At 42.0% G+C, this 15,773-nt stretch overlaps 1 protein-coding gene across 1 annotated transcript; it reads left to right on the forward strand.

Moving 5' to 3' along the window:
• The first annotated feature begins 1,381 nt into the window (after window positions 1-1,381).
• LOC134648908 (uncharacterized) lies at window positions 1,382-14,125 on the forward strand. Its single transcript, XM_063503505.1, is given in 10 exon segments — window positions 1,382-1,648; window positions 2,004-2,207; window positions 3,194-3,262; window positions 4,382-4,513; window positions 5,827-6,033; window positions 7,684-7,824; window positions 10,129-10,842; window positions 11,464-11,724; window positions 11,776-11,840; window positions 13,389-14,125. Coding segments are annotated over 10 exon segments (2,571 nt in total). The 5' UTR covers window positions 1,382-1,498; the 3' UTR covers window positions 14,017-14,125.
• The last annotated feature ends 1,648 nt before the right edge of the window (window positions 14,126-15,773 follow it).

Consider the following 15,773-nt stretch of genomic DNA (forward strand, 5'->3'; position numbering starts at 1 on the left):
CCACGAATAATTTGTTTAATTGAATGCCTTATTAACTTTTCACGGTTTAGAAAAATTGGCAACTGTGATGTGCAATCCAACTACCTAAATAGTTACTGTAAATATAAATGCGTTGTGAGATTCGCTCTGAAGCAAACAACTGCTAAGAAAATTTGGTGTTCTCACTCTTTTATTATACAGCTATCTCTTTCTAGGTCAGGCCAGAAAGTTACTAACTTTGTGTGCGAGTAATTCATTGTTCATACGCTAATCCTTTTTTTTATTATACTACCTGGGCTTATCTTTTAACCCTTAACAATCTTCAACTTCTGAACAAATATACAGTAAAAACAAGTCATATGAAAAGTGCTATTATTTGTGTGGTTTATTTGAATGGAATAAGCCAAAAAACTTAAATATTCTTCGTGGATTTATTCCAATGAAATAACGAATAAATCATTCGTCATTTGAAATGTGGTCGAATGATTCATCTGCGGATGAATTATTTGCGAATGAATCATCCGCGTATGAATTATTCGCGAATGAATCATCCGCGAATAAATAATTCGTGAATTATTGTTTATTCGAATGATTATTCCGATAAAAGTTTATTCGAATGATGCCCATCTCTGCTACACGCGAGCCAGGCGAGCGCGAGCCGAGCCAATTTAGACTCTCGCGCTAGCCACGAAACGAGCCGCGAGCCGCGCCAGGAGACGCGAGTGTAAGCGGTGGGCTCGTGGCTCGTCTCGTGGCTCGCAAGCTCGTCGAGCTAATATAATTTAAACACTAACGGCACGGCATAAGGTTTATAACCGAATAAAAAGCCGAACACGAGTGTAAGCGGTGGACTCGCGTCTCGTGGCGCGGCTCGCGGCTCGTCTCGTGGCTCGCGCGAGAGTCTAAACCGAGTGTCGCACGAGCCACGAGACGAGTTCCGAGCCGAGCCACGAGACGAGAATGTAAGCGGTGGGCTCGCGGCTCGTCTCGTGGCTCGCAAGCTCGTCGAGCTAATATAATTTAAACACTAACGGCACGGCATAAGGTTTATAACCGAATGACAAGCCGAACGCGAGTGTAAACGGTGGACTCGCGTCTCGTGGCGCGGCTCGCGGCTCGTCTCGTGGCTCGCGCGAGAGTTTAAACCGGCTATTAATTGGCTATAAACTGCTTTAACACAAAAGATGCAGTGAAGCGCATAAATGAAAATAGATAATAAATAAAAAAAACCGGTACGTTATTAAACCGTAATTTTGTACCAGATTTATCATTACGGTACAAGTTTAGTCCTACATTTGTCATATTGATATACATCACTACGAACGATTGATTGATAATTTTGAAGATGGAGCAAGCAAAGTGGAGTGCCGTATATTTTTCATTAAAGCGTAATTGTTTTTATTTATAATTGGATTAAATTATAAAATTAAGTGTGTTTATAAATTGAACCCATAATGTTATGTTACAAACTTGTTATTGCAGATAATTTGTAAAGAGTCGTGATAAATTTACATACGAAATGGTGGTTCAAAAGAATTGGAATAACACTGAAACAACGGCGTCTGCTTCTGAAAGCCAGACTCAAAATACAGCCACTGTTTCATGGAGTTTTCAAGCTCCTACTAAAACGTTGACTGTTCGTCCAAACACTACATGCACCATGCAAACGGTAAGTCATGTTTTGAGTGATGATTCCTAAGAATCTTGTTAGAATTCGAAAATTAAGTGACAAATTTAGAGCATAATTGTTTTGAATTTAGAACGTAAATATTTTGAAAATTAAGTGACTGCAAAAATGTGATAAATTAATAAATTTAGTTATAGACTTGACCATGAAATTAAGTAAAAAAAGAATTTTGTTCTTTTGTTTCCATTATATTTTATGTATGCAGACTACTCAGTTCTACATTCTCTTTCTTTTGATAGCTTTTTAATAATTGATATTAAACACATGCCTAAACACATGTAGTGAAAATATACTCATTGCAGTAATGCAGTTGTTAAATATCTAGATTATTTTACAGAAGCAGCCAATCACACGGCAAATAGCCATTAACACACTAGCAGCCATGCATCGACGGTTCAGCCTGCCTGGCCCAGTACAGCCCCATTCCAGGCCCATCGCCGAGTTCCGGGCCAGTGCCAACAAGTCTTTGGACATGCTGCGCCAGACCATACAGTCAGCGGTGACCAGGGAAATTGATCAAGTGATAAAAAAGTACTTGGAAGTAAGTTATTCAATTAATGACTGACATATGACGATGACTGCCATACAAAGTCTATGAAAAATGGTAATGGAATGGGAAAAAAACCTTGGGACACTTTTTTTCTCCTATTAGGATAGAAAGAGCTCGTGATTCTGAGTAGAAATAACATAATAATAATAATAATAATAGGGCCAGATGCAGAAGGCGGTGATCTTGGACACGGCGCGGATAGTCCGCCGGTTCCTCTCTCTGCGGCCCTGACCACCGGCAGCTTGGGCCTTGCCCCGCTGCTGGCGGCACCCTAGGTTAGGTTTTTTATAATGTGTTTATATGTATTTTTTATTGTTTTGTAAGTGTTTTTATATTTTACTTTTATATTCATATTATAAATCACCTAGCCTAGAGAGTTCCAGTAAATAAAGAGAATAATAATAAATTAAGCCTTTTATTCAGACAAGTATTTTACAATTTAAGAGTTTAACTATTATTGAACACAATTTATCAAATTACTAATTAAAACTATTTCAGACAACATCGGTTTGGTCTGTATGCCGTTTGGCAAAGGCCTCTTCCATCCCTTTCCACTTTTCCCTGTCTCTCGCTAGTCTGGTCCAATGTCTCCCTGCGAATTTTACAATTTCATCTTCCCATCTCATTTTTGGTGGTGCTTGTTTTCTTTTTCTATCTTTCAGGAACCACCATATTATTCTCTTACTCCATTTCTCTTTTCCCCTGAAAGAAATAACATAGAAATTCCCAAATTTAAAAAAAAAGTGTAGGGGACAACTTTAAATAAAATGGCCCATGTATGAGTTTGGATCGGGTAAAGCACTTAAAGTAATCTCTATTTCATGTAATTAACCAGAAAGAAAATTATACTATACATTTACATTTAATGTCTTTCAAACAGTATTAACATGTATGCTGCGGCAGTTAGTAAATAACCATACTTTGTATCAGTTCTTTTGGCCCTGTTAAATGAGTAAAGTTTTTATTGTTTGTTTCAGAAATTCTTTGTACCTGCAGTAAACAATATTAGGCTGAACTTGGGAGATGAGTCCGTTAGTGAAGATCAGGTTAGTGACAGTACATATGATAAGGTCTTTTGTGTGTAATGCTGTAAGGTCAAGTGAGGTAAATGCAACTATGGGGTTGCAACAACATTTCATTTCCAAGTAACTCAGGCATGAAACGTTGCATGGTAGAGGGTGTTTCAACCAATCGTATTCGAGAAAGAACGGAGAGACGCAATAATTCCATAGTTTTTAAAGCACAAATTATTGTTTATTATTATTACTATGGAACCAGTTAGATTTCATTTATGTTTTGGTAATATATTATGTCTATGTACAAATTAGGCATTACTAGATTGTAGAGGGCTTCTTCCTCCATCTAGCTGTCTCTACTCAGGGCCCTCTTAAACTATGCTGGGGCCTTGGTGACTCAAGAATTTGGGGCCCTTTTGAACAGTAAAAATATCCTCAAAGTCAATGTAATCTCACTTTCTATGCACTTAACCCGGTTGTTCACTGTTACTGTCTGTCCTTCGGGCCCCTGAGAATCGGGGCCACCTGAGGATGGTGGCCAGCCGGTTCAGTCGACCGATCAAATGACGCAATGTAATGAAACTCGCATGCGAGTCCGCGCACCGTCCAAAAGAGCCCTAAGTATTCAGTGTCTCTCTCTTTAGCCCTTTTCTACCCTTCGGGTGTAGGCCTCCTTCATTCTTCTCCATTCGTCACGGTTCTGTGCAACCTGGAGCCATCTCATCCCCGCAGCCCTTTTGATGTCGTCTTCCCAACGCATATTGGGTCTACTTGGAGGACGTTCTTCCCCCCATGGTCGCCACTCGAGTATTCTTTTACTCCACGAGTCGGTCTTTCGTGCCATATGACCAGCCCATTCCCACTTCAAACTGGCTACGCGTTTTACAACATCCGTGACCTTGCTCTGCTGTCTCAGCCACTCATTTGTTTTACGGTCTCTCAATGTGATCCCCACCAGTTTCCTCTCTAGCGCCCGCTGGACAACGCTTAGTTTACGTAATATGCCTTTGGTGAAAACCCAGGTTTCAGCTCCATAAGTGAGAACAGGCAGAATACATTGATCAAATATGCGTGCTTTTTGTAACACAAAAGCACGCAGTATTCAGTGTACTAGGCATCAAGTAAAGTAAAATTAATATTTCCTCCCAGGTGCGAGCCATTTGCCGAGCCATGCTGGACGCCACGCGCCTGTTATACACCACGCCCGCCAAGCCGGCGCCATCCCCGTCCGACAACAGCGATGACTCTAACAGTGCAGACAGCAAGATTAAACAAACCAATGTAAGTATTCGCTAGGTGCACGACTGGTGCTGCCCTCATTTTGGCGGACTTTCTACGTTAAATCTTATGGAGTAAAATTAGTTCAAGCGGCTGCCGCTAGTACTAATGGCGGACATTCCATAAGATTACCTGTGTTTATGACGATCAGCGCCACTTCCCCCTCCACCGACTTCGCACCTTGCCAATAGCTGGTCAAGCAAATCTTGTCAGTAAAAAAAGGCGCGAAATTTTAATTTTCTATGGGACGATATCTCTTCGCGCCTACATTTTTCAAATTTGCCGCCTTTTTCTACTGACAAGATCTGCTTGACCAGCTATGTATATATTTACAGTTTTATTAAGAACTTGAAGAAAAAATTGTGAGGAAACCGGACTAGTTCTAATCAGGCCTAGTTTCCCTTCTGGGTTCGAAGGTCAGGCCCGGATTGCATACCCAATAAAGTATACCTACAAGCTAATATTATTAGTGATTTGGGGTCATCCATTAATTACGTCACACGAATTTCTAGGTTTTTTGACCCCTCCCCCCTCCATGTCACACTTGGTCACATTTGGCAAACCCCCGTCCCCCCTAGTGTGACGTCACATTTTTTCTACGAAATCGCCAAATCGAATTAAGTAAGCACCTAAGTATTATTAATATTTTATCAAAATATTTTTGACGATATAAATATTAGTAATTTTAGAACCCAAAACTGCTTAGTAAAGAAAATTAAACGAATAAAAACGATTATCGTTTTAAAAAGTTGTTATTTAAATGTACAGCGAATAAAATAATTTAAATAAATTTTCGGTTACTGATGAAGTTAAAGTGACGTCACAAAGTTTGTGTCTCCCCCCCCTCCCCCATGTCACAATATGTCACATTTTCTTGACCCCCTCCCTCCCCATAAACGTGTGATGTAATTAATGGATGACCCCTTTTTTATGTAAAATCACTAATAATATTAGCTTGTATTTCATTATGCAATAGGCCCCTGATGGCACTTGAAACATTAATACTTGTGCCAACTTGTGCCTATGTCAATTCTTGGCATTAGGTAGCCAGTAACATGTAAGGATGGTATTCCATCTGTCCGATATCTGTGTCCATTGTGTATTTGCGTCTCATTTTGTTTAAAAAAATGCCAAAATATCGGGACATAGCTAGGAGGAGGATGATGATGATGATGATCATACCAGTTTTGGGAATCTCAAAGAGTCGCAAATGTTAAATTGTTTTCATTGATTTGAAGAGCCGTAATTATGCCTCCAAAACGCCGGCTTGCGAGCGATTTGCCGACCCCTGACTTATGTAATTTAAAAAAAAATAGTTACAGAGTCCCTCGCATACTAAACGCAAAGAGTCCGATTCGGAATTCGACGCATGCTTCAAACGGCGGAAGATTAAGCAAGAAGAGACTTCAGACAGCGGGTCTTCGTCGCCCCTGCCGCTGTCCACCTACAGGGACCCTGAGAAATGGAACCCGAACCGGCTGACGCAGGAAACGCTGTTTATTATGGGGTCTCACGCTCACAAGGTAAATAGCAGAGTTTTAAGCAGGGATGTTGCGGATGCCGATTTTTTGACATCCGCGGATGCGGATTTTTAAAGGCTCACATGCGGATGTCAAGATAGGTACATTAAAAACGTCAAATATTACATTTTAGTATTTCAAAAAACCGGTCAAGTGCGAGTCGGACTCGCGTTCCAAGGGTTCCGTACATTGAGTCCCACTCACGCTTGACTGCTCATTTCTAATTAGTTTTTTTGGCTAATGACTAAATTACCTAGTAGTCTAGCACTTACGCCGATGCTAAGACGTTCCAGTACCGACCTGTTCCACATCCGCATCCGCATTAAACTCCGCGTCGATTTTATGCGGATGCGGATGTTGAAAATAATGCGGAAGTTCCACGGTTGCGGATGCGGATGCGGATATTCGCAACATCCCTGGTTTTAAGTATGGTAAGGTACCATTATTACCTATTATTAGTTCGTTAACTCTTTGAACGCCACGCCTATCGTGTGCGGCACGCGATCGTGAACCTTGTGGGAATGTAAGAAGGTTGATATTGGGCTGTAGCCGCCCGAGTCAGTTGACGTTTTGGGCGGTCAAAGAGTTATGTTCGATGAATATCATTTATTGGCGAAGTATCTTTGGGTCCTAATTCCAAATCATGTTAACGCGATAGGTACAGGATTTTACATACATAGAATAGCTATGTAAGGCGAGAAATAAAATTAAAATCGTATAAATACGGGACCTTTGGGTCATTATAGGCACCTTCTTCCTCGCGTTATCCCGGCATTTTGCTACGGCTCATGGGAGCCTGGGGTTCGCTTGACAACTAAACTCGCTTGAAAAACCGTATTAGCGCGATTCTAGATTTTTACTAGGTACATGGAGCAGTTCTAGGTCTAGCATGCGATTTGGCAACCAAACATAATTTATTGTGTGAGTTTGGAGACATTATACCAACCAAGAAGTTATCTCACCTCTCCCAGGCTATTTCTCCACTTTTGCAAGTGTGTACTTAACGTTTTGCTATCTAACAAGAGCTCTCCTTTTAAAGATGGTGTTGCTCAAACTGTGAAGCACCACTCTAATATTCAGATATAATTATCCAGTCTGCAATGTTCAGGTTTAGATACTTGTGTTGAAATCAAAGTGGGACTGTTGTGTGTTATCTTTGCTTCATTCCTTTATTAAACTTAACTGAGCGACCAAGGTGTAAAATTGTTAATGGAATATATTAGGAAATAAGTTTACGATGACACTGTATACGATACGCGTGGCGCTCAAAGAGTCAACTTTCGCTGATAAGATACTACGAGACCAATCAGCATTCTTTACAGCGGAATAATATGATTACTGGGAACTTATGGCAGTGTTATAAATAAATAAATATTATAGGACATTCTTACACAGATTGACTAAGTCCCACAGGAAGCTCAAGAAGGCTTGTGGTGTGGGTACTCAGACAACGATAAATATAATATACAAATACATAAATATATAGAAAACAACCAAGGCTCAGGAACAAATATCTGTGCTCATCACACAAATAAATGCCCTTACCGGGATTCGAACCCAGGACCGCGGCTTCACAGGCAGGGTCACTACCCACTAGGCCCAACCAGCCAGTGTTACGCAATGGAATTACTAAATAATCGCTTGTGTTTGCAGGTCTTAGGGCTGGGCAACTGCCGAGGTCGGCTGTATACGCGCCACGCTGGTTTGCTTCGCTACCCGGCGGACAGTTCCGATAAGGAGTGGATCGCCAGCCACAACCTGGTCAACGCCGTCGGCGGCAAAACCTATATCATGGTAAGGTAACAATAGGCTACATGACTAATTTTTTTTTCTCAAAAATGGACGGCAAAGTCGACGTTGCCGGTTAAAAAATAGGTCGCGAAGTGCGTAGTTTATGGTCATTCAAAAAATTAAAAAGTTAAAAACATTGCAGTCTCGATTTCGGGACTGCAATGTCGCATACAAATTCCATTATTTAACGAGTTCCAAACTTTTTAAAACTTTAAATGGCCATATCAAATGAAGGCATAGGTCCCTTAAACAGCCAAACAGATGATCAGCACTTATTATTATAAAGCCTATAACAGACTATCGCACCGCACCGCGACCTTGGAGCGTCGCACCCATAAGTGAGAGCGAGAAACAGATATCTCTTTCTCGCTCTCACTTATGGGTGCGACGCTCCAAGGTCGCGGTGCGGTGCGATAGTCTGTTACAGGCTTAATGTTGGTACCGCGACTATTTATTTAGGTGTCTCAAATAGGTTGGCGTATTTTCAGCAGAAAAATATACTTCTTTTTTTTAAAGGCGGCAAGGAATTTTTTTAATGGTTGTATTTTTTTCTGTGAAAATTAGAACGTTGCTTCTGTAAGTTCTGTAAAATATTTCTATTTCTTGCACCATTTTTGAGAAAAGCACTATACAGGGTGGATTTTCTTTTTGGGTCAGTGAGGGCAGCTACCAGATCCCGTGCTGCTACGAGAAAACGGTCTTAGAAGACCTTCCCTCGATTTCAAATTAATGAAGATTGGCTTTTACAGATTTTGAAAAAAACATACAGGGTGCGAGAAAAAGGTAATTTTCGACAAACTTTTTTTTTGATGCCAATCGATCCCATTCCTATTGAGGATCAAAAGCTTGTATGGAACCAAAAAAAAATTTCCGGCTAGAAAAGCCACAAATCAAGGAAAACTTTTCGTATACAAATTGTATGAAAATGAAAACATTTATTTTTCACATGCTATTTTTGTATGCCAATCGATTCCATTCCTATCCAGTATCAATAGTTTCCTAGGGGTCAACTTTCGATAATGTACTAAAAAGCCACAAATTAATAAAAACTTTTTCCATACATTTACTATGGAGAAAACGTGAAAATTTATTCACAATTTTCTATCTCGCCCATCAGTCTTACAGCAATGTCTTCATACAGTATTATGATTCTTAAATGTAACAGGACTGATTGGGCAGCACGGGATCTGGTAGCTGCCCTCACTGACCCAAAAAGAAAATCCACCCTGTATATGACTCGGCTGGAAGGCTACTTGCTGGCTTCGGATTCAATTAAACGGACTCCCAAGGTCGTCCGTTTAAAACGAATCCTCAGCCTGCAAGTAGCTACTTCCGAACCTCGACAATAATGTACTATTTATGGTATCAATCGATCGGGTTTGTTTTTAGGATCAAATGTCTATATGGGACCCATTGCATTAAAGTAACACAAAAGTCAGAAATTATAGTCAAAGTCCGACATTCGCACTTCACTCGTGAAACGCCCTATACAAAACGACGTGACGTCATCGCCCATCTTGTAGTATGGACAAAACAAGAAAATTGCGTTTTTGTCGGTGAAATATTGCGTTTATGTATATAGTTGCTATACAATATTTTTTTGGATGAAATGTAAGGAATCGAATGGTACCCTTACTTTTATCGTTTTTGGAAGTTAAAAAAAAACTTAAATTTTGAAACTTTCAGGGTATATTTTTTTTTGTGATAAATTGCTCGTTTGCTATCTATTTTACTAGATTTTGTTATAAAATTCAACATGTGTCATCATCCCTATTCTCTATTAAATTGCTATTGACTACCTATGTGTGAAGTTGGTAGTGGGGGAAATACGACGCCAACGCACGACGTGGTGAAAATATGAGCTTTTGTGGTTATTCTGTCTTACCTGATACGACATGTTAAGCGATTTCCAAAATTGTTGTTAAACTTATGTTAACCTTCTAATTAGGTCCAAGACACACTTGAAAGTTTTACTTACGTAAGTAGGGACACAGCTATACTACAGAACGAGAGATGAGTACAGTTATCTCATTCTTACAAGTAGCTTTATTTATATATTTAAACTTTATTGCACAAAAGAATAACTTAATGTACAAAAGGCGAACTTAATGCCATGAGGCATTCTCTACCAGTCAACCTTAAGGCCAAGCAGAAAATATTGTAGGCGGTGCATTAGAAAACTAAAAGAGAACTTATCTAGAAACAACTTAGAGCTTTGTCGCTACTTTTGAAAGTAAAACTTACAAGTGTATCTCAGGCCTAAGGTAGGTACATAATTAAAGTTGTAATAATAATATGTTGTCATAGGTACTCGAAGACATAGAAGAACTAGCGAACAGCGATGCCTACCGCCACAACTCTTTACCAATGCTCGGTGAACTAACTGGCTTCAAAGTGCCACCATTCATGCTCAGAAAAATCAAAGCATACGTAATGAAACGGGCCCTCAGTGGAGACATTAGTAATCCAGACAGCCCTCAAGCCTCCACCAGCAATGATGATCCCAAGTTTAAATCAGATGTCAAACTAGAACCCGATCAAGATACATACGATTCTTTCGACGCATCCCGCTACACAGATAATACTAGAGACTTCGCTGACGTACCAACTAACAAAGATGACACTGATTTAGCTGATATCAAAGTAGAAGACATTGAAGATATCAAAGTCGACGGAATAAAAGTTGAAGATCTAGACGAAATGAAAGTAGACGGAATTAAGGTGGAGGATTTGGATGTGGATATCAAAGTCGAAAACATCGATGACATCGACGGAATCAATGTAGAGGATATGAAACTGGAGAAAGAAGATTTCGCTCTGTGCAAGCAAGATGATGATCAGAATCATCTGGTCGATGGTCTGCTGGAGTCTGATATAGAGTTTCTCAGCAGAAATCTGGGTAATATCGAGAGTGATGCGGACGCCAGGAAAACTATTGAGAAGTTGACGGGAGCCAATCCGGATACTATCACGCTTGTGGGAGACGAGTTTGATTTGGGGCCCACTTTGAATACCAGCAACGTAAGTGTTTTATAATTTACGTCACCTAGGCCCGTAAGTGGGATTTTCTCCCCGCTAGAGATTTTTTTATAAGAACTTGTTTATTAAGATGGAATCGAATTAGTCAACTAGTCAGGCATGGGGTATAAGATCATCATTTAACCAAATTCGCCTAACCTTATTATTGTGACTATTTCCGAATTCATCAGAAATACTGAGAAAAGTTTTAGAAATCCATTATGAATTTCTACGGTTTTTCGAATCTATAGGAAATCAGTCTACCATGCAATCACAGACATTAGAAACCTCATTTTTTTTTACTGGGAGCCTAGCCAAAATGACAATCGTTGATAGAAAACGAAAATCGAAACTTGAATTATGCATGGTTAAAGTCACGTGACTTTTTGTAGCATTCGTCATTCCGATACATCTGTTTCTTTTCGTTCATTTGTCGATATAGGTACGATTGTCGAGTGCACTGATTTGTCAACTTCACTTAACGGTTATCACGCGAGGTGGGGCCGAGGTGTATTGATGTCATAAACTGTTGGTTTACAAACGTTACTGCCCTTCGCGGCAGTGTGTGCCTGCATTCAAGCATTCAATAAGACCACATATATAATCCCACTTGTATTACCCCAGTATTCCAGCAACCAAACGAAATGCATCACCGTGGCGTCCACCACGAGCGGCATGATCCACAGCGTGCCCGTGGCGCACATCCAGGCGCCGCGCATCACGGGCTCCACCGTGCACTACTACACCAGCGTGCCGCAGCGCACCGTGCACCATCTGCCGTCCGTCACCATCCAGGGCCTGCCGCAGTCGCAGGTGCTCCGCGGGTCAGTATAACACACCACCACGAGCGGCATGATCCACAGCGTGCCCGTGGCGCACATCCAGGCGCCGCGCATCACGGGCTCCACCGTGCACTACTACACCAGCGTGCCGCAGCGCACCGTGCACCATCTGCCGTCCGTCACCATCCAGGGCCTGCCGCAGTCGCAGGTGCTCCGCGGGTCAGTATAACACACCACCACGAGCGGCATGATCCACAGCGTGCCCGTGGCGCACATCCAGGCGCCGCGCATCACGGGCTCCACCGTGCACTACTACACCAGCGTGCCGCAGCGCACCGTGCACCATCTGCCGTCCGTCACCATCCAGGGCCTGCCGCAGTCGCAGGTGCTCCGCGGGTCAGTATAACACACCACCACGAGCGGCATGATCCACAGCGTGCCCGTGGCGCACATCCAGGCGCCGCGCATCACGGGCTCCACCGTGCACTACTACACCAGCGTGCCGCAGCGCACCGTGCACCATCTGCCGTCCGTCACCATCCAGGGCCTGCCGCAGTCGCAGGTGCTCCGCGGGTCAGTATAACACACCACCACGAGCGGCATGATCCACAGCGTGCCCGTGGCGCACATCCAGGCGCCGCGCATCACGGGCTCCACCGTGCACTACTACACCAGCGTGCCGCAGCGCACCGTGCACCATCTGCCGTCCGTCACCATCCAGGGCCTGCCGCAGTCGCAGGTGCTCCGCGGGTCAGTATAACACACCACCACGAGCGGCATGATCCACAGCGTGCCCGTGGCGCACATCCAGGCGCCGCGCATCACGGGCTCCACCGTGCACTACTACACCAGCGTGCCGCAGCGCACCGTGCACCATCTGCCGTCCGTCACCATCCAGGGCCTGCCGCAGTCGCAGGTGCTCCGCGGGTCAGTATAACACACCACCACGAGCGGCATGATCCACAGCGTGCCCGTGGCGCACATCCAGGCGCCGCGCATCACGGGCTCCACCGTGCACTACTACACCAGCGTGCCGCAGCGCACCGTGCACCATCTGCCGTCCGTCACCATCCAGGGCCTGCCGCAGTCGCAGGTGCTCCGCGGGTCAGTATAACACACCACCACGAGCGGCATGATCCACAGCGTGCCCGTGGCGCACATCCAGGCGCCGCGCATCACGGGCTCCACCGTGCACTACTACACCAGCGTGCCGCAGCGCACCGTGCACCATCTGCCGTCCGTCACCATCCAGGGCCTGCCGCAGTCGCAGGTGCTCCGCGGGTCAGTATAACACACCACCACGAGCGGCATGATCCACAGCGTGCCCGTGGCGCACATCCAGGCGCCGCGCATCACGGGCTCCACCGTGCACTACTACACCAGCGTGCCGCAGCGCACCGTGCACCATCTGCCGTCCGTCACCATCCAGGGCCTGCCGCAGTCGCAGGTGCTCCGCGGGTCAGTATAACACACCACCACGAGCGGCATGATCCACACACAGCCACGTCTATTGTGTGCGGCGCGTCATCTTGAATCTTGTCTGAGTTCACGAAGGTTGATATTGGGCTGCACTCACGCGCGTCAGATAACGTCTTTGGCGGCCAAAGGGTTAAAAAAATAAATGTAGAGTCTGTTCGGAAAGAGAAGAGTCGTGGAATGTACATTCCCCATACATTCCACGACTCTTCTCTTTCCGCACAGATTCTATATGCCTTTTAACGCACGCGCTTATCACGCGTTTCACCTAATCCTTACGTTTCATTTCAGAATCCCGATCAACACTAAAACCGGCACATTCAGCACCGTAATGTCTCAAGGCACCGCCAGCGCTATCATCGGCTTCGGAACTCGTACTACTAACGCTACTCCAGTCCAGTACGTCAACGTCTCCTCCAAATCATTCCCCACTGGTAACATCTTGCATAACGCCATCGTCTCTCGCAACATTCTCAACCGCACAGCGGTCACATCCGCCATGTCGTTCAACGTTACCACAGTCAAGCCGGCAGTGCAAACTACTCCTAAAATTAGCACGGTAGTAACAGCGAGCTCTGGAGACTTCGACAATATTTCCACTACTAAAGACATGATCGACAACGCGTGTAACTCTTCGGTCATGCTCAAGAAAGTCCTCACTCTGGGAAGCGCCGGCGCCGCTAAATCTTTCATGATGCATAACACACAAAAGGTGCTGTCTACGGGTTTCGCTAACGGGTCTACCCCGCCTCCTAACGTGACCATCGTAAGCTCGGGCAGCACCATTTTGAGCAACGCCATCATTAATCCTACTTCGAACATAACGAGTCCCACGTCAGGCACTTTGAGCGCCACTCACGCCACACTGTCCGCTTTGCTCGCCTCGAACGCCGAGAACGCCCAAGGAACCAAGAATTAAAATTAGCTTAGATTCCAACATTCCCAAGTAACTAATCATTCTCGAATTCATGATCTCAAAATGTAGTTATTAAGGTAACTATTTATTAATGCATTTACTGTTGCACTATTTATTGAAAGCTTAATAGGCGTCAAAACCAGACATAATATGGTTCAAAATTACAAAGCCATTTCAAAATATTATGAACCGTAATGTAGAGTAATTTTTAATGTATCATGGTCAAAATTATATTGATTGAATCATTCGGAAAACCATTTCACTTAGTGCGAGTGAACATTTGTAATTCGAGACATGTTTAATTGGATTACCTCTTAACTTACCTGATCGCTTAGTTGTGAAATACTGAAGTCTATTATTATTAGTAAACTAAATCAGAATGTGGTGAGCTATAATTAAGTGCTAAGTCAAAGGATAAATGGATTAAAATACCATAAAATAATACTGTTATTTTTACGGTACTCTTTGACTTGACTTATTTGTAACTTTCTATCGTCTGGCTAAATGAAGGTTGTGTTTATTATAATATGTGCCAAATTAGAGTACAAATAACTGTAAATCAGTATTATTTATATGTGCTAATTTTTCATTGTATTTTAGGGCTACAATGGTTTTGGATAGCATTTATTTAAATGTACCTAATTAGAAAGAATAGAACTTTCGAGATAGTGTTAGTAAATGTTTCGTAAATATTATTATTTCAATACTTTGTTCTTAAATGTTAGTTACAGTCGATACCAAAATCAAATGCACACAACGTTCGATCACTCATTTTATCGGAACTAGTTAAATGTTAGAACTTGGAAATACTAGTCCTGTATATTCCTTTTAATTGTCTAATTGAATCTCATTTCCTTATAAGGGTCGTAAACCAAAAATATCTACGACTAATTATTTGCTTTAATCATATTACAAATGAAAAAGACTGCTTCGCTTTGCTTTTATGCGGCTTTTTATTAGATTGTTGAAATTGTTTTTTATTGTATTTTTATATTTGTTTAAGTTGTTTGGCTGTACTGTTTATTTTTTATAAAACCAAAAGACTAGGCTTTCTCAGCCATGCTTTTATTTGTGGCAATGCTTAATATAATATAAGCTTTAATTTTTGTATTATTTTAGTTGCAATATTCATTGTTTTTACAAATGATCGTTACAAATTATTGTATTTTGATTGTAAAATGCTTAATATTTGTAAGCTTTAATTTTTTTATTTATAATTTATGCTTTTAGTTGCAATAGGTATTCATTGTTGTTACGAATGGTCGTTACTGACTTGAACTTAGAAGCGTAGCGACCATTAGCTTGATGCTTGTGTGCAATTTAAGACAATATTTTACAATTGTTTTAATTATTTTAGACATGCTTTGCGTCTTAAACTAAGTTGTCACTGATAAATATAAATAAGTTGGCTGTGTTTATAATATTAAGCTTTAATCTTATTGTTGTATTGTTTTTTATTAGTAATTTTTAAGAAGTTCATGTCGCGGCGACGCACGTAGTTTTAATAAATGTATTCTAGGTTTTTAATTCTAATTTTAAGCTAAGTCGACTAACATAAACAACAGAATACATACAGAATACATACAGACATATTTTTGTAAATAAGATTTTCGTCCATTCGCGCATGTATGGCAATCTACATTTTGTAAAACAGAACAGTAGTTTCAATGAGAATATTTTTCTATTGGCTTGTTTTTTCGTAACTAGATGTTTTGCAATCTTATAACACACCAATTATTATAACTTACCATTGTGTTTCC

This window comes from Cydia amplana, chromosome 6, assembly GCF_948474715.1.
Source record: "Cydia amplana chromosome 6, ilCydAmpl1.1, whole genome shotgun sequence".
Taxonomy (NCBI): Eukaryota; Metazoa; Arthropoda; class Insecta; order Lepidoptera; family Tortricidae; genus Cydia; species Cydia amplana.